This window comes from Haemorhous mexicanus, chromosome 7 (assembly GCF_027477595.1).
Source record: "Haemorhous mexicanus isolate bHaeMex1 chromosome 7, bHaeMex1.pri, whole genome shotgun sequence".
NCBI classification, from domain to species: Eukaryota; Metazoa; Chordata; class Aves; order Passeriformes; family Fringillidae; genus Haemorhous; species Haemorhous mexicanus.
Window position 1 is genome coordinate 35,296,819 of NC_082347.1, and position 19,766 is coordinate 35,316,584.

At 35.3% G+C, this 19,766-nt stretch overlaps 1 protein-coding gene across 2 annotated transcripts in view; it reads left to right on the forward strand.

The window, feature by feature from the left end:
• ATRNL1 (attractin like 1) overlaps positions 1–19,766 on the forward strand; it is a 432,570-nt gene that overhangs the window by 140,376 nt on the left and 272,428 nt on the right. For both annotated transcript variants that reach the window (XM_059852017.1, XM_059852018.1), the window contains exon 21: positions 15,855–15,907. In XM_059852017.1, the coding sequence (XP_059708000.1) occupies positions 15,855–15,907 (53 nt within the window). The remainder of the gene's footprint in view (positions 1–15,854; positions 15,908–19,766) is intronic.

Here is a 19,766-nt window from a genome sequence, read left to right on the forward strand (position 1 = left end):
ACCAATTAGTGAGGCACAAAACATCAGTTCTTGGTAAATGATGAATAGCACTTAGGCCTTTTAAATGACTGAAAATATTTTTTTCTGTTTTAATTTAAGGAGAAATCATTTTAGATAGAATGAGTGATTATTTGACCTGGTCTATACTTAATATGTTTGAATATTATAAATATCCATCATTTACTGAGATACTTGATTGAAAGTACTCTGAACTTTATTAAAATGGATTTTTTGGAAAGCTATAAAATAACTTTGTAATTAAATCCAGTGGGATGTATATATATAGGAATTACTTCAGAATAGTTTTGTCTTGAATTATCAGGACAATATGCAAATAAAATAAAACATTAGGATATTGCCTGTCAAATTACTATTTCCCTTACTATTTTACTGTGTGGAAAATTCAAAATATATATGGAATGGGAGGTAAGTTGGAATTCAACCAACACTGTATTTCTCTCCTGAGTTGAACTGATATTGCAAAGTCCTCTTGCTCTCTAGGCTTTCCTTTTTCAGCTGGGCAGAGAAACTGTGCAAGGAGAATTAACAATGAAAATAGTTTTTCAATAGAATCTGTATTAAGTTAGGCATTAAAAAAAAAAACAGGTTGAATGATTTGAAGGTGATACTGATTTTATTGACAGTTAACTGAAAATATTGGCTATTTTAGAGTTGTTTTCTCTTGAAAACCAGGCTTGCAATAGTACAGTGGGTGTTGAATGGCTTTAAAATGGTTGTATTGCTATTGCTGCTTATTGCAGCCAATTGATGATGGAATTTTGATGAGGACTGAGCAAAGGCTGAAGGGACTCTCTGTGTCTGCTGAAGGGCTTGTGCTATCCAAGTCAATACATCGTGGAGGATATGGTTTTTATTTGAAGGAAAAGCAGTTGTCTAAGGTAGATCCCTCCAAAATACTCATGATTTCCTTGTTTTCAATGCACAAGTTCAATGTATATATTAATCCAAACATTTGATTCTTTTTAAATTGTGAGTTTAAAAATGCAGGTTTTTTGATTCTCAAATTCTTCTCAGTAGATCTACAATTCTCATGATTTTTCAAAGATGCTGAAAATCTCTTCATTCTTCTCAGTTCTTAACTCTCAGATAAAATAATACCCATTGTGCAGCATAGATTTGGGCTTATAATTCACACCTGATAGGCCATTAGCTGGTAATTAGTAATTGGTACAAGGGTTTTTAAAGTTGAAATAGACATCTGGTTTAATCAATTTGTCATTAAGGAAGTGCAAGTGTAGAGGTAGTCATGGGAAAAGAAAATACCAGTGTGAGAGCTCAGAGCTGTCTCTGAGCTATCAACACAAATCTAAGTTTGAAATTGGAATAATGCCTCTTTCTCTTGCTTGATATGGATTGCTGAGTGCTCAACTTGCCCAAAATACCATGCCCTGTTTATGTTTTAAAATCTATTTTCAAAACCTTACAAATGAAGCTACATTGTGATGAAAACTCATTGATAGATATATCCATCAACTTCATCTTGTGATATTCATATATTTTTATTTACTGAGAAAAGGAAGAAAAAATTTTTTTATAGAGTAATAAGGAAAGGCTAGATCAGGTGGGTACTAAAGACACTATTTGATAAAAATCTCCTGGTGATGGAAAGATTGCTTTTCTTTTCCTCTTATGGTCTCTAATAGATGAAATATGCATCTTCCTACTGCCATTTCCATTTTCTGTTTCCTCTTTCAGCCAATTGCATACCTTTACATTTAGATGAAAATTTAGCTGGAATAGTTTTATTTCTGGTTTCAATTTTTGTTTCAAAGTTAAGACATTGTTGCCAGTTATTAGTTTTAAATTGCTTCAATAGTTGCCAAGAATATTAGAAGAATGCACACAAAAGATTAAAGCTGTGCACAGAGAGAACTAAGAAATGTGGATTGGTATTAAGACATGGGAGTGAGAAATGCATTAGTCCTCAATTTTTTCCATGAAGCTTCTGATAATTATGCAGACTGTGCACATCAATTACACAGTGCTAAATTGTGCTTAAGGAGTCCTCATCCTGAGGAGCCCGCCAGCAAACTTGCATTCTGCAGCTGCATGTGCAGCTGCAGTCAAGAAGGGTTTCTTATATATTGAATTTTCTTTCCATCCCTTTCTGTGCCCCTGCTGCAGGAGAGCCCATGTTCTCCTGCTTCCCCATGCCCAAGTACAGTGGTGCTACAGAGGCTTTCTGTGTCACTCCTGCACTGATGGTGGGTACCTGAAATGAAATAGATTCCATGCTTGGAATGGTTGGATAGATAAGGGAACTGCGTGCAACATTTTAGAGTTGCTTGGAAAGCTGTAGGTATCTGAGTTGTGCTTTAACATTTAACATAATTAAAAATAGGAGGTTGTGAAAACTGTGCTGCTTCAGAAGTGTGGTTGAAGTCCTATCCTATATTTGGTCACTGAAATCTGTTGTGATTCCCTGTACTGATATTCTGCCTTGCTGCAGATTTGTCTGTTTAAGAGGAATATTATTTTCACTCCTGTTTAAAAATCAGAAGATGGGCTGCCTGGGATAATGAATTCTGCAGGCAGAACATATAGAAGCACATGTGCCTACATAGACATCCTTTTTTCTTTGCCTTCATTCTTAGCCTGCATTGTCATGTGAATGACATGGAATAATGTAAACTTGAATAGACAGCAAGTTACAATAAACATTACTGACAAATATATGTAAAATTTTACCTCTTAGAAGGTAAACTCACAACATTTGATACAAAAAGTAAATTCTCCATCACATGCAAGGTATTTACAGGAAATAACTGATAAGGCAAAAAGAAATAACAGAGGAGCAATTCTATCTGTATTCACCAGCTGAAAGATAATAATGTCTTAATAATAAAAATGCTCCCTTATTCTTTTCTTCTTCTGCACTGAGTAATCACCACAGGAAAGAATAAAATATAAATTAAGCTGCACAAGTTTTGCATGCTTTGAGCTTTCTATTTTTTTTTTCTTGTGGATGTATTGAAAAATAAGTGGTATTTATCAGCTGACTAGATAATGGGGCTGGGGAGCTTGATTACAAGGCCATAAATCAATCCAAGAACCTGATGATATGCTAAACTTCAACAGTGGAGCCTGAGTGGCTTAGATTATCACTTCAGAAGGATTGACTTAAAGATTTAGTTCTCCATCTCTATCTATTATTTCTATATTACAAAAAAGGAATTTTTCAGCAATTTAAGAAAAGAACAAAGTACTAGAAGGCTGAGTAAAAACTTAGCTAGGAAAACTGTTTTAAATACTGTCAGGTGTCTGATTTAGAATCAAAGCAAACTTATAATCACATTTGAAAATTTGATCTGCCACAAAATTTTTTTTCTCAGTGTTGCACAGAGCAAAGATAAATTTAGGAATACTGGGTTACAGCAAGAGGCCAAAGGAAGAGCAGCAAGATTGGCAAACCAGCATACAGAATGTGTCAAAAAGGGCTCATTGTCCTGCAAGAAAAGATTTTGGGCTGCTCACAGAGAAGTGATAAGAATTAAAGGGTAAAGGAACAGTCAGGCTGAAAGAGATTTAATAAATCAGATTTCATAAAGAAGACTTAAAATAAAATATTTGTCCTGGAAATGAGTTCTTACAAGATCCGTAAGGAGATAAGGGCGGCAATTACTTTCTAACAGCTGCTCCAAAATCTCGTCTTGTTCTCCTTTAGGTCATTTTATCCTCTCTTATGTAGAGCCTTGATTTAATCACAGATTTGGGCCCTGATTCAGATAAATATTTTAATACATGATAACACCTTGTTCCTTATGTTTAACAGGGGATATTCCCTTGGTTTGGTGAGAATTGGGAACATATGGTTCACTTTTGTTTCCTCTGCTCTTGGCAGGCTAATTGTAAAAAGTCACTATGGAATAGCAGCTGGAGTTTCACAAAACAAGTCCACAAAGTGATTTTTTTTTTTTACTCCTAATACTTTGCTCCTCTTCATTCATTCATTTTCCTTCATTATGTTTTTATGTGTTTTCTGGACTTGGTAAATAAAGGGGATTTTTTATGAGGAGAGGTAAAGTTGAAGGTGACAAATGGTGATTGTGAGAAATGAAAAATGTATAAAGCAATGCTTCATGTTGAACAGAAGGATTGCCTCCTCTACAGTTATGAATAAAAGAGGTGGTAGCATGTCTAAGCAGCTGAACAGCTCCACTGATGTTCAGTGCCAACCGCTGTAAGTTAAATAACACTGAGATTCATAAGTGGGAATGATGTAAATCCATTATTTGTGAAAGATTTTTTTTTTTTAAAAATGCATTTTTTGTTGAATTGTACTGTAGGGTTTTTTTTCCCATTTTATTTTCTGTTTTATTTATACCACCCTGATGTGAATAAAACTAAATGCATTTTCCACCCTGTTTTTAGGGTAGAAAAAAACCCTTTGGGATGTTTTTGTTTTCTTAATTCTCTTATATTTTTGTCCTTGGCTTTTATGAAACCTTTCCTGTACTATTACTTTTGCCTTTGCTCTTACATTTTTGGAAAATAGCGAAATATGTGACTTCATAAGTGGTTTGATATTTGCCCTTCAGAAGCTTTTGTTTGAGCTTTGTCTGTTCTCAGTTTTATATAGTTGCATTGGCCTGTTTTTCATTGTCTGCTCAATATTCTTAGAATATTTCTATGTAGTTAAAGTTCTGATATCATTACAGGCTGGTTTTAGACTTAGCTGTTGTGCCAGAGGAGGTTGATTCTTTTAATTGGAATATTTGGACCCTTGCATACTCCCTCTGTGTCCTCAGCCTTTGACAATTTCTTCAGCCTAAGAATCTCTTGTGTCTTGTTTTAATTATGTTTGTGTCAAATGAAATTTTCTGCAACAGGTGTCATTTAAGTACTGGCCTTAAAATAAACCAGAATGAGTATCCAGCAAACAGTACTTCTTTCATAGGGAAAAGAAAGAATGAAAGAAATGGTGACTAATGTAGCTTTTTTATAAACATGGTAGAAGTTCTAATTGAACTATTCCAGTTATATACAGGCCTAGAAATAGAAAAGAAGCATTCAGTAGTAGTGCCCAAAGATTATTTTAATACATCTTCTTCCTTCATAGTGGATTTATTGACCTTTATTCCACATACATCCAGCTTTCTGTGTTTCTAAATAGTGTAGCATATTTGATGTTCTGCATGCTCATAATACAGTAAATTGTCATGCATTCTATTATCACACTGTAATAAAAACTGCCAGGTAGCATTTTGTATGAACATGGTTTTCTGCAAATTTAGCAGTCATTGCTAAAATTTGTGAGTATTCCTTACAGAAAATTGTCCTTTCTGATTCCAGAATCCAAACCTAATTATCAAAAATTTCTTCCATATGGCAGTAGGTCATATGGTGCACATTTTGTTTTTAAAAACAGGACATTTCTCTATAGCTCTTGTCTGTTTCTTATGAGATGTTTGTCAGTTTAATATTTTGCCTTTTGAATGTGTGCTCATTCTTAGGAATAATGTGAATATTATGAATCAATGAACTCAAGATAGCTTATAAAATATTCTGTGATTTCAAAACTGATGTGGTGCTCAAAACACTTCTCTAAAGTCACTCCTGAAGTAGAACTTTGAAATCAGAGAGCCATCCCAGTTATATTTCCTTTAAAAACAAAAATCCAGAAGTGAAAATTAAAATGAATAGAGAGTAAATTAGTTGGATTTTTTTCCAGTCTGATAGTCCCAAAAGAGGATTCACCTCAGAGTCCATCTCTCCACTGTGCTCTCAGTTGATTTCTTTCTCTTACTTATGGAAAATGTAACAAGTACTTTGTTTTTCTGACATGATGGATCATTTCAGTCACCAGAATTCTTTTTCAATTGACATTAAAATATTTTGCATTTCTAAGTTATGGTTAATGTTGCAGATTATAGCATAACTTCTGCATAGCTTAGAACCCAGTCAGAAAACAAGTGAGAAAAAAGACCTTAGGAATGTGAAAACAACTAAGGAAATGATTGTACTTTAAATATTTTAGAAATCACTCTCTATAGTGCAAAATATATACACATAACTGATAAATATTGTAACTGAATCTTTTCTCTTAAATACTAATTTTGATGCTATCTCTCAGTTAAAAAAATACATTATAAAACCATTGGCTAAATTATTGGACTGAGGGAGTTTATTATTCCTTGACTTAAGCAAAATGACTGGGGACAGGTTTTCATGCTGGCACGCAGAACAAATTTAATTCAAGCTGAGATGAAAGGCGGGTAATGTAATTGTAGCCTATTATCCTATGCAGGCTTGAGTTAAGAAGCAAACCAACAGACAGTCAGAAAATGATGGATAGAAAATAGAAATGCTCAAGGCTGGTGAAATAGAGACTTGTGAAGGGATTATGCCATAACTGTTCCCACATAATCTCTGCATCAGTAATATCCCACCTCTACTGTATGTTTGGATTACTAAACAGGATATTTGTATGCCTCCTGCATTCTCTTTATTTCTCTCTGACGTCAGACAAGGTCCTAGTTTAGTAAATTTCATGACTTTGTAATCAGGATTTTTTTTTCCCTTTAATCTACCACCTTCATCAGTCCTGGGCATGCTGTAAAGCATACAGTTTTTTTTTTTCTTTCTAAGCACTTTTTTCTTTGTTATCACACAGAGTGATTGGAAAGTAGTTGGCCACATCGCTAGTTAGTCTTTGATACTAAGTCCATCTAAGGGACTAGCAAAAACTTATTTTTATTAGTGTATTGAATTAAGAGGTAATAAATAGTCAACTCTCAAGTTTTTCAACTGTAAGAGTTTCTGCTTTTTTTTGCATAGCCCTTTGAATATTGTTTTTTATATTTTAGTTGAACAGTTGGGGTTTTTTAGGACTGTGTTCTGGCAGATTATCTGGTTTTTATTATTCCATTTCATTGTTCAGTAAGGGAAATATTTTTTTAATATCTATGTATTTTGCACTGCAATCTTTTAAAATTTGAAAATACATGTCTTGGTCCCCTCAGAATACATAGAGAAAGGTGCTAAATTGAACTTTGAAGCATGGTAATTACAAAAATAATCCAATAGGTTTGTCACCCTTGTTAAAGCCCATGAAGCAAAGAAAGAACATTTTTTCCTCTGAAGAAACTGATTGTACCCAGTGTAATACATATGTCTGAGGTAATTCTAGCAATAACTAGTTCAGGGATCAAGTGTGGTGCTTACAAAATGCACGAGATCAATGACTGATCAGAAGTCCCACTGAAGCTGCTGTCTTACGGCCTCTTTGCTGAGGGACTGTAAAATAGCTTTTAGGGGAGTGTTGGAGTTTGATTTCCCAGTCACTCCCAGCTGGAATGCCAGATTTCTGTCATCCACTGTGAGCAGTTTCACCAGAGCTCTTACAGTAGCTGAAAAATTTATTTTCTTTTCTCCTTCTGACATATTTTAGGATAAGACTTTGTGCATTTGAAAAATGCTGCATTCTGTGAATTGCCCTTTGGGACGTCTTTGGGATTACTTAAAGACTCAGTTCAGTGCTGCATTCACACAGGAGCAAGGGCTGCTTTCCATGGCAGTCTTGTGCAGCCTGCCCATCAAACCCCATATAAACATAGTCTGAACAGATCAGGGCAGGCAGAGCAAAACTCCTGGTATGAAATACTTCACAGTCCCTTGCCATGAGGCTATAGTCTCATTTTGGTCAGCTTTTTTTCCTTTTACAGCTGTTCCTTTTAAGTTTTCTTCTTAAGTGTCCAATAACTTCGAGGAGAGCCAGCCAAGGCTGGAAGTGTTGACAGTTTCAGTATTGTTGCTGCACCACAGACAGAAACACTTATTTACACTTCTTTGGCACTTCATAAAGAAGTATCAGTGTCATCTCTGCTCCAGGAAATTCATGAAGTTGTGTGCTATAATGGGCTAATGGGGATTTGGGCTCTTCATAGGCAAGAGGCCAGGGAAAAGCAGATGTGTGGATCTGACTTGATCCTTACTCCAGCCACCCAGACATTTTTCTGTGTTCTATTCTTAATAGATATTTCTCTATCTCTTGGATTGATATCTTTTTTAATAAAGAACAATAAAAGATGGTGCAGGTTAGATGGGATTGATATCCTAGATATTAAAAAGGACTTTAAAAGAGGCCAGATATGCCCATAAAGGAATGATGGTAGGCAATAACACATGGATTTGATAGACTGCTATGCAGGGGTGGGGTTAAAAAAGTTCTTTTAGGCAGGAGGAGAACTTACCAGAACAACATACTGGAGAGATGCATAGATATTGGAATGATCTGATGGACAAAAATATGGTATTAAAGACTTGCAGGTTAAGAAGGAAGCTACAAGTCTGGAAACTGTTATGCCTCCATGTTTGCTTTCTAGTGATTCTCTGGGAATTTCTGTTGATGCCATAGGAAACACCTATGGGAAGTAAAAGTTCTGAACATCTCATCAGAAACACCTAAGTCATCCAGGAATAATGAAAGTTACTTGAACATGTAATGGCTAGAATTTTGGCTTCTTAAGGGTAAGGATGACAGCTTGCCAATTGCAGTATGTATTATACATAAACATCTGTGGGATTTGTTCATCATGTTTATATTATAACTTGTCATTAGCACTGTAGAAGTTGTTGCAAGTAGAGCAATAATTCAGATAACAGGACTGTTTTCTAAAGTTCCCTAATACTGTATAGCTGACAGCCTAGAGAAAGCCACAACACTGATTTATTCATGCCTTTGTCTTCATTTTGTGTTTACTATTCTTGAACATCCACCTATAAGCAGCACTTGGCCATCGCTGAGCTGCAATGTCAAGTCCAAAATTTGTGATATGCTTTGCTTCTGAATTGTCATTTTTGTCTTGGCTTAGTCAGAATTCCCCATATTTTTGGAAATATTAATTGCCATATTGTGTTAAATTGTTGTCTTAAATGACAAGAAAATGACCAAAGTTACCACACGTAATTTGAAGTAGAAAGACAAAAAGTAACTTGCCTGTCTTCGTACCATTTTCTGGAAATTATAGTGTCTGTATGGCATCCTGAAATACATATCTCTGAAATTGCCTTTTCCTTAGATTGCCTTGAAATTATAGTCTTACATAAATAGAGATTTTGTTAAAAATCCCCAGCACAACAAAAACAAACAAACAAACAAAACCCATTCCCGAATCTTGAAAACAAAGTGAAATGAATGCAAGGAAGATCAAATGCAAACAGCTGAGAACTCTGTAGCACTCTGCAATGCCACAGCACTGAACTTTCTGCACTGAGATTGTAACTGAGTAGTTCTTTGCAATAATTTCCCTCAGAGTCTGACCATAGATTAAATTCAACAGTAATAAAATAGTCCTATTATAAACCATAAATTAAATTCAACAATAATAAAAGAGTAATGTTATAATGCACATTTTTTAAAAAACAAGCCATAAACTGTTTAATAGTTAAATATACTTACTACAAACACACTTAGTAATAGTAAAATTTTACAATTCAGTAATGACTAATGAAAATGCAGTAAACCACTTGGGATTTAGTGTTTGTGTATTTATTTCTTTTTCATGTGGTCTACTTGATGAAGCCATTTGCTCTGACTGTCAGGGCCTGTTAAAATATTTAATGTTCTGACGTGCTTCCTCTCCTGCTCTTTTTGAGAAATGGTTTCTAAACAAGAGCAATATACAAACACTGCTGGAAAGTACCAGAACAGGCAGTGAATAGCTGGTCACAGAATCACAGAATGGAGCCATCTCAGAGCATGTGGACAGGATTGTGTCCAGATGGTTCTGGAATATCTCCAGTGAGGGGAGACTCTACAACCTCTCTGGGCAACGTGTTCTAGTGCACACTGACTTGCATGTATTTATTTCATATGGTCTTTAAGATCCCTTCCAAACCATTCTATGATTCTATGAATATTCTATTGTTGATATTGAGTTAACATTTAACACATTTCATCAATATTTATCTTCTGAAAGGATTAAACATATGTGAATTTTGTGAGCTGTTCACTGGTTTTTGAAAAGTAAACATTTAGGAGGAGCTGCATTTCAGTTTAAGCAGAAATAAATTTTCACAGTTATTTTACCATTGCTTCTTATCTAATGCTTCCCTCTAAAAGGAAAGAAGTAGTTGAGAAACTCATACTAATATTTCTCAGAGTTGTGGTTCAGTTCAGTGTAAACCAAGCCTCTTATTTTGAGTTATGGGATATTCTAACATTTACTTTCTAAGGGCTTGATGAAGTGTCTGATGTAGGTCAAAATGTGAGTAAGAAATGTGGGTATTTCTCTTCCCTGACTTTGAAAGAACAGTGACTGATAAGAGGGAACTCTGCTTTTCCAAGTTCACCTTTTTGCATATATTCAAGTTTGTGCATCACTGCCAAAAACGTGGCCATTTGTATAGAAAGTAGTGCCAGAGGTAAAGGGTTAGGCCATGGGCATGAGATTTTTCTTGTTCAGAGTAAGCAGCATCAAATAATTTGCATACAAAATCCATTTGGTGCCTTATTCATTAAGATTAACAGGGAATTTTCCAGCTATTCCAAATCAGGGTTGTAGGTCACTTTATTCTTGCATAGAATAACTAAATATAATCTAGACTTTATTAGAAAACTCTTATTTTACATATTAACTTTTATTTTCTCTTAATTATATAATTATATGGTAAGTGACATGTCATTGGAAACTTTGTCCTGGAGTGCAATGGTTTTTGTGATTTGAAATATTATTTCTTCAAAGAGTATATAAGAACTCTGTAATATTAATTATTCTTGATCTTGCAGGGAATATTTAAATAGCATGAAGGGTATGGGTATGGAAAACTTTCTTATGGCATTAGAATGTTTTACTTTTTTCTTTTGGTGAGATCAGCCTAGATTAAAAGAAAAAAAAAAGATTTGCTGGCCTATGCCTTTTTCATGAATTATGTGAGGAAGAGACAAATTGATCTACAGAAGAAACATTGTCTCAAGACATTGTTATATGCACTTACAAGAAAAAACAAATAAATCATTTCCCCACATTATTAAAAAGTTCTAACTGGAAACATAAATCCTGGTACTTTTTACCCTTTCAGGTTATCATTATCTTAAGAGGGAGGCTGATAATTCTTTTTATCTGAAGTTACTCATGACTAGAAGGATCTTGGCAGTGTGAGAAGTGAAAGTGTCCAATTTTTACATTAGAATCAAAAATCTGAGAGGTCTGTCTCTCTGAATATACTGCAGAATTAATGGATAGCTTTGGGACAATGGAGTACAGGGTACAATGTCAATGCAATCAAGAAGCAGACCTTTATCTGTAAGAGGGATAAATTTACATTTATGGATGATGAAGTTTGTCTATTTCACATATTTCACTTTGGCAAAATAAAGATAATGTTGCGGGATAAAAATGCAATAATAATTAGCAAATGAGCCTGTTCTCTGAAAATCACAAAGCAGTCATTAGCATTGCTTATAATGCCTCTTTTTCATTAAATATGTCATCTGAGCTCAACTATTGCATCTAAATCTTAGCACTTTTGTGGAAGGATAATGCTGTTTCTGAATCTTTTAAACATGCTTTAACTCCCAAAACATGACACTGGCTCCTGTATGGTAGGTGCTGGTTGTGAGGTTCCTCACTTTGCTTGCGGCTGCCCATGTCTGTTGTGGATGCTCAGAAGATGTGGTTGTTCTTGGGCATTCCTGTGACAAAGGTATGGATGCCAGGCAGCCCTAAATCAGGACCTAAGTCTAAGTGTGAATTGGGCTTTCAGGTATCAGTCACTGCTCTGGACCAGTAACAACTTCAGCTGCAGAAACTTCTGCCTTCACCTTGAAAGGTTAAATGAACTGTTATAGGAAGGTTTCCACGTGATCAAAGTACTTGTCTAGAAAGCTGTTGATCTAGGTTGGTGTTAAATTGATAGTTTTCCTCAGGTGAGAAGCTTGAAGGTTTGCCCTTCCTTAAGGGCCATACCAGTAAGGACAATAAAATTAGGCATGTAAATATAAATATTCCCCTCCTGTCAGTTCCTTTGCTTTCTTAAGCCTGCAAGGTACAGAGCACAAGAACATACACAAGCTTCAACAAAAGGTTGTTTGTAAACTCTGTCTTACAAAGAAGCCTTTCATTCATTTAAAAAAAACCCCAAATCTGCCAGTCTTACTGTAAACATGTACTCATTTACAAACATTTATTGTATTTAAAGAGAAGGTGAGATATTATCTTGGTCAGAAACATGAGAACAATTATTTTTTAAATGCATTTGTCAATAACTTCTATTTTAAACTTCCAGAAAATCCAGGGAGATAAAAGAAAGTGAAAGGAAGTGGTTCAGTTTTGAAAGGATAATTGAGGGAGAAGTTGGGAAATAAGTGCTAATAGGAGGCCATCCAAAGGTCAGTGAGCTTGATGAATTGAATACTTCTGTATTGGAACAAACCATAGGACTTGTACATAACCTAATAGGAGCCTTCCTCCATTTGTCCTTGTAAATGGGAGCTGTGTCTTTGGAGTTCTGCCAGAGTGGAACTGCTCATTCATTATGACCACTTAAAGCAAATGATCATGGCCCTATGGCACATAAAATAATGAGTGTAGCTCCCATTTCTCAGATATGAGGCATATATTATGCTTCACATATGGTCCAATATGTGCTGGCTTTTGGAAAAGGTAAAAAAATTACTACAATGAGTAAAGCTCATAAGGAAACAATTCAGTGAATAGGAAATTTTGTAATTGGAGCCATAATCAGTGACTAATGCAGAGCAATATGTATGCTAATAAAATCGGAGAGGATTAAAAGACGAAACTAAATTTAATCGAAACCCACCATACATGCTCGTGTGAATAAATTCAGATATATTCTTAATCCTATTAGTTTCATTTTTTCCCTCCACTGAAAACCAAGTGTTTAAGTAGTATCTTCCATTTAAATTAAAACAGGCTTCCCTAACTAGTAAAAACTCCACCTCATGTTATTCTTGATATACATTATGGAAATGTTCTGCTTGAAAGGCCTGGCTAAAAATGGTGTAATAAACCAGCTGTTTTCATGAGAGGGCTTAAAAAGAAAACAGATAACAGCTAAATCTTGTGCCCCTTCAGTTACTGGGGTTCCTGTGTGCCTGCAGCACTGGATGAACCTGGATTTTCCCTCTGTGCTGTACAGTGCTGTCCATGGAGATGTTCCTCCTCCCTCATCCTGTGGTGCCTTTTATCCTGTGCCCAGGCAGAGCTGTGTGTCTGCTCCTGTCAGGCTGGGAGCTTCTCTGGGAGAGCACCTACCAGGGCTCTCTCCTGCCCCAAATCATTCCCTCCTTCAGTACTTCTTTGATGCTCCCAACACAGAGAGTATAACATCTATGATAATACTTCAAAATACTTTGCTGTGGTCTAATTCACTGCTCTTATTTTTATTGTGCATGTTTTATCATTCCATTACATATGATGCTGAAACAACTGAAATGGCTGTAAAATTGCATTGCTTTTTTGTTTTCAAGATGTTTGAAGGTCACTTCTGTAATTGTCAGGGTAATTATTTGGATTTGAGTGAATGCTTATGAATACTTGTATGTTGTAACATATTTAGAACCCAGTAATTTTTGTATTAACCATTCATTTGTATGTTCTTGTAAGTTGTGAAGTCTGTCTTATGTTAGATGGAGTTTATAGATATTTTTATTTCATGCATTCATGTTTGGTTTTTTTCTGTGATAAAAATAGAAATAAAAATGCAAGGAAGGTATATGTGATGCTGGAAATCCCTGGGTTCTGGCACTTATTGATCCACAGTAGATGGTTGCATCTGATTAGAAGGGCAGCTGAATGGAGAAGGGAAGCTGTATGGAAACAGCTGTCTTTTTTCATTAAGATTTTCAAGATTTTAAAAAAAACCTGAACCTTTATTGTCAGGGTTAAAGCACCACAGGTGAGTGCTTTGACAGGGCAACAGTTCAGAGAGGAATTTGTTTATTTTCTCCCTGTGGAAAAGTTATTGTTATTGGGAGTTAAATATTGCTCTTCCATGTCACACACAGGTCAGTGCCATTAGCAGTGAGCAGCAGGGGAAGTTTCTTGCCTTCATCCTCAGACTCTAAACACAGAGTTACTTTTTATATTTTTTTCCTTGGGTATAAAACCCTAGCATATTCTAAATACTGGCTACATTTAATCTACTTTGAGTTTGAAACAATTCAAGAAGAAAAATAGGCCTCTTACAATGTTATTATCATTTGTTACATGATACACTGTCTCATTTATGTGGCAATATTGCATAAAGTGAATTCTTTTAAACCCTTACTTTAAAAATGGTCCCTTTCCTGTAGCTCTCTTTCAGAATTCTGAATCTAAAGGCCCTTTCAGGCATTAATACATTTTTTATTGTTTCAGTAGCAAGCTGTTCTTTGTAGAATGTTTGTGATGTTTAGAAAAGAACACTTTCAGGCAGACCAACGTTACTATTTGAGAGATTTTCTTCTTTCCAAGTACATGCAAAAGAGTTACTTCAGGATCAGACTCTCTTCTACATTCTAAATTCACCCTATTAAATTCTAAATTCTGTGGAAAGGACTGTAGGGTGAGAGTGACTTTGTGAACAAGACCACAAATTGTGTTCTGCAGTTAGACTTGAAGTGTAGGGGGGTTTGTTTTCTTGGAGATTAATTATTAACATTATTATATTTAAAAAGTGTTGAATTTCTATGTAGTTGACCCTGCAAAGAGTTCTCATGCTAATGTGGAATCAGCAGTGCACAAGGGCAGAGTCCAGAACATTTTTTTTCTACTTTTTGATTTTATTGCTACTGCTGATTATTTTCTTTATGGTATTGTAACAAAGGGTCAAGGAGATTCTCTGCTTATTCTTTTAATAAAAATGAGTAGTTTAGGAATCACCAGTTAGAAACTATTGAAGAAACCAGCAGAAATGCAAACATCAACATATTTTAAAGTCTGAAACTTGTTAAATGATATGACATCCAAGTTAGAATGTATTTTTAATACCAATCATGAATAAAATAACTGCAAAAATATATCCTTCTAAAATAAGTTTGTTAGAATAAAGTAATGAAAAGTTAGTCCAAGATACTAAATGATTCAGATTACCTCTGGGAAAATATTTGTATGAAATTTAATAGGCAGTGATTAGCTTTCTCTTTGTTTTGTGAATCTTTCTGTATATTTAAGAGAGAACTATAATCTTGCTGGAGACATCCATGAAATAGCCAAGGAAACCTAAAGCAGATTAATCATTTTCTATTAAGATATTTGGCATTTTTAGAGTAATGTTATATAACTGAATTTCATGTCTCTGAAAATAGCTATATATCTTATCTTATTCAATAAGAAAGCAATTTCTCCAGCCCTTCTCATGTGCAGGTCTTGTCAGCAGCATCAGTACATCATACTCAGTTTGAATTTCACCTGGTGCCCTGGGTGGTCAGTGAAGAGGAGCAATTGCCACTGGAGTTCATGGAAGTTCAGTAGCTGAGATGCTGCTGTGCCAAATCAAAACCAGGGAGGGAATCAGCTGTGACTGGGGGGGACAGGGATAAGGAGATCCAGTGCTTGGGGGGGCTGCCTGGCTCTCCTTTGCTCATTAGAGTGCAGAGAGCCCAGAATTCCTGCCCTGAGTCCTACAGCAGGCACCAACTTCAGGCAGGTGACTGAAGCTCTTTATTCAAGAGCCTGGTCACTCTGGCTTTCTTATATGACAGAGAGCTGCCTCCAGAAAGTAGCACACCCTCATTAAGAACTATATTAAATACTTCTTATTTGCATGAATTTGTGTTGTAGTACTGAAAGTCATGCTATTTGAATAAATATTCTAGCTGTGTTTTTATTCAAGCTGTACTGTGTTTAATGGGAATGTTTGGTTTTGTCTTTTCTTTCCCCCTGCAGCTGTGACTCTGAAAATAGGTATCTTGGAAATCCACTTAGGGGAACATGCTACTGTGAGTACTTGTATTTTTAATGCTACATACTGAAATGTTGATTACATATTATATGATAATTTCATTTCCTTGGAAAAACAAAATAAGTTCCTGGAGATTTTCCAGAATTGAGCACATTGATATTTTGACTGAAAAATAAAATGCCCTACTGGGCTTCTCTTACTTTGTCTTTAAGAACACAAATTAAAGTCTACTAAAATTAGTACTACTTACATCTGGCTTAGAGGGACTGACCAAGCCATGGAGTTATTCTCTGTTTCTCATCATATGTGAATGAAAGGAATAGTAGTTGTGTCAATGCTTTAAAGACAGACTTTGTGGTGGAGAAATGCAAATAGTGTAAACAGCACTGTTCCCTGGGACATTCTGAGTGGTTTAGCCTCCCAGGGACATGAGACACAGCTGCTCTCCACAGTGTCATAAAAGGAGGCTGTGTGTTGTCTCCATGTTCTTAATGTCATAGAAAAGGTGCCTCTGGCAAATTTCCTCTGAAGCGTTGCAGTTTTGATAGTCTTAGTGAAGGACCTGAAGGGATGAGAATGCTTATTACCCATGTGCAGCAATCCCTTAGTGAGCTGTGCCAATTTTACCATGCCAATATCAAGTTCAATAGTAATTTTAATCATCATAAAAACAGATGGGATGTTGGAGAACACTGTTTTAACTTTTCTACGTACCTGCTCCGTGCCAGACAATTGGATCCATTTGTCTGTTGTTTCTAGCATCATCCCTACTTCAAACTGGAATTTATACATAAAGGCAGATGTCTGAACATACTTATAACCTCTCTTCTGATTTTTGGCCTTGTTTCTTAGCATTTTATTTTACAACATACACAACAACTTTATTTTAGAGTGTCTTTAAGGCATCATTTACCTAATAAAGGAATGTTTATTTTCTTTGCTAATCTGTCTTTCTTACCTTAAATGGTTTGCATCTGCAAGGGATGTTTTACAGAACAAAATAGTAAATTACATACTATATTACAGATGTTGACATGTCTCTAGGCCTAAAACTTTTATTTCTCCTGCCAGTTATTAAAGAACATTGGTGTGGGTTTTTTTGATTTTTTTTTTCTGCTCAGACAACATAAGTTTGAATTTAATACTTTAAGCTGGAACATAAAATTTAAATGTTGTAGACCAAGTTGAAAACACTTTTGAAAGCTGTGTCTTTAAGATACTCTTGATCAGTAGTTTCAATTCCATTTGTTGTTTTTTTGCATAAGAAAAATGTTTTACTCTAAAACAGAAATATCAGTATTTAGAAGAATAATTACCTGTGTCTATAGAAAAATTAAATTTTTTTTTTAGGTTTAGAGTGAGTACATGAGAAGTTCATACTTTAAACACAAATATATATTGGCTATTTTGGATATTTGTGTCAACGTTTGTTTTGTCCTATAAAAATAAATGTTATTAAATTTAAGAGATTGAAAAGAAATGACAGTAATGAGATTTGTAGACCTCAGGCACCTCCATGAAAAAACCTTATTTTTTGCTATCATGTTTCAGGCTGGGTCCATAAATCATGTTGGAGACAAATTGTACTATATTCAAGATGCCCTTTCACCTTTAACTCACTGCTGTTATTTGTCTTCTGTCAGATTTTAAAATATTTTAAAAATCTTGTTGTTTTGAAACGATAAATTTTCTTTTAATACTTCCAGCCATTTAAGGTATCCCATATAAACAATTCTCAGAGTTATTTTATTGTAGTGATAGGGAGACTGCACTGATAAATAATAATGGAATTCTGTATTTGCTGGATGGTGCATGATAATGGGAAATAATCAGTTAATTTGTGGATAACTGACTGGCCTAAGATTTGAATGACAATTTCTTATCAGCACAGTCCATTTCCTGCTGAATCATGTATTATATATATATATACATACACATCATGAAGAGATTCTCTAATTTGTTATCTATATTCTAAAATATGGCCATACCATGTTTCAGTTTTGTACAAGACAGGCATTTAGATGGTATTTTTTCTGTGCTTTACTTCACTCCTCATTAAAAAGCTTTCTCTTTAGATCCTTAAAATGCCACTTTACTTTTCCTTGAAGTGTATTTTTTGTAACACATGAATATTATTACTCAAGAGGAGGGAAAAATAAATTGTATATATTTATGAGCAGCATAAGATTCTCAGAAATTAAAATTCTAGGCACATCTGTTTCTATTACTTAGAATCAAAATCAGTGAATGCAGATAATAATTTGCTTTATGGTTAGGATCTTCATCAGGAAAACTTTTAGTCACTTGCTCAAGTTTAGCCATTTTCAAAGTGACAAGTTTTAAGTATTTAAATTTTGCCCTTTTTTTTCACTTGTGGAAACACTGCCCTGAATTGAAATGCTCTTCTGAGCTAAACTTGAGGATTTAATCCCCAGTGTCTAGATAACTTTCCTGTGATACTGGATGGCTTGGATTTCTCTTTAGCAGCAGGATGTGGATGGAGGAATGCTTTTTGCCTTAGAGAACTTTGTGCAGCTTGGGATGCTGTGAATATTCACTGCCCTGTAGAATCTCAGCTGGTTTCATCTCCTCCAGCTCTCTGCCCATCTTACCTAGTCCTTGCCTACTCCTCTGTCCCCTTTTGCCTGTCATTGCCATCCTCAAGCCTAGGTAGGGGGGACTGGTTGGTGTTGGTGCAGGTATTGGCATCAATGGACTCATTAAAAGGGTAAATGAAAACAGAGTTTGCCACTGGGAGAGCACAGGTTGTTTTAGTCTCTTCATTATTTGTTTCCTCTCATAATGATGTAGGAGAATAAACAGAAGTTTAATTCTGTACATGGATGGTGTTGTGGTTGAAGTGATCTGAGCACAGATAAAATCACAGGAAGATTATGGATAGGTCTGGCATAATTGAAAACAATGAAATTTATGTAGGAGGTAACATGCTGAAACATTGCAGGGACTTTATCTAAATACAGACACTATATCAAAAGGATAAACAAGAGAGAGCAGCAAAGCCATCAAATCCTAGAGATCAGAAGAACAGTGCTTTAAACATCAGATTTCATTCTGATATGGCAATTCCAAACACAGCAGCACTGGACCAGAGTAGTTTTTCTGTTTTAAATTATGAAAACTTAATAGAAATGGAATAAGAAATGTGTAGTGGGGTATACAGTCATGTATTATCCAGATTGTGTGAAAATCATTGTAAATGGCTTTTTAAAATTTATTTTAATTTCATTCTTTGTGACTGTATTGTGTTATTGAAAAAGCACAACTTGGAGAGAAAGAGAATGAGAACAAGCCTCATAAATACAGAAATTAGAAAAGTACTGAATGTAAAACAAGTGTGAGCAGCTGCATGATGATCTATCTAGTCTAGCACCCTGTTTGGAGTGGCTGCACACAAATGCCATGGGAAGAGTATAGCAAATGGACAAACATACAGTGATAATTCCCTCTTCACATCCAACAATTTGCAGCTTAGAACTTCATGAGAGGAAGGATTTTTTTGAGCTGAAAGTGTTCAGTCTGCCATGGCTTAGGAGTATCAGAGGAGACCTTATCAAAGATTTCTAATACAGAATAAAAACAGTATTAATGCAAAAAAAAGCTTTGTGATTTTAGAAGCTACAGTTTTGTTTGGCCATGCAAACATCCTGTTAGCTGAGGACAGGTCTGCTTCTGTATTGTCTCTGTATTTCTGGTAGGGAGACTCTGTATTCCTAGGCCTGTCTGTTGGGAGCCAGTCTTGCTGTGAATGATCAGAAGCTGATTCAATCCATAGAAATGAATCCTGACTGGAGGCCAGAGATGCTTGTGCAGCTGACTTATACATGTACACAAACCATAAATACAACATTTTGTTGTGATACATTTGTATTGGCTGT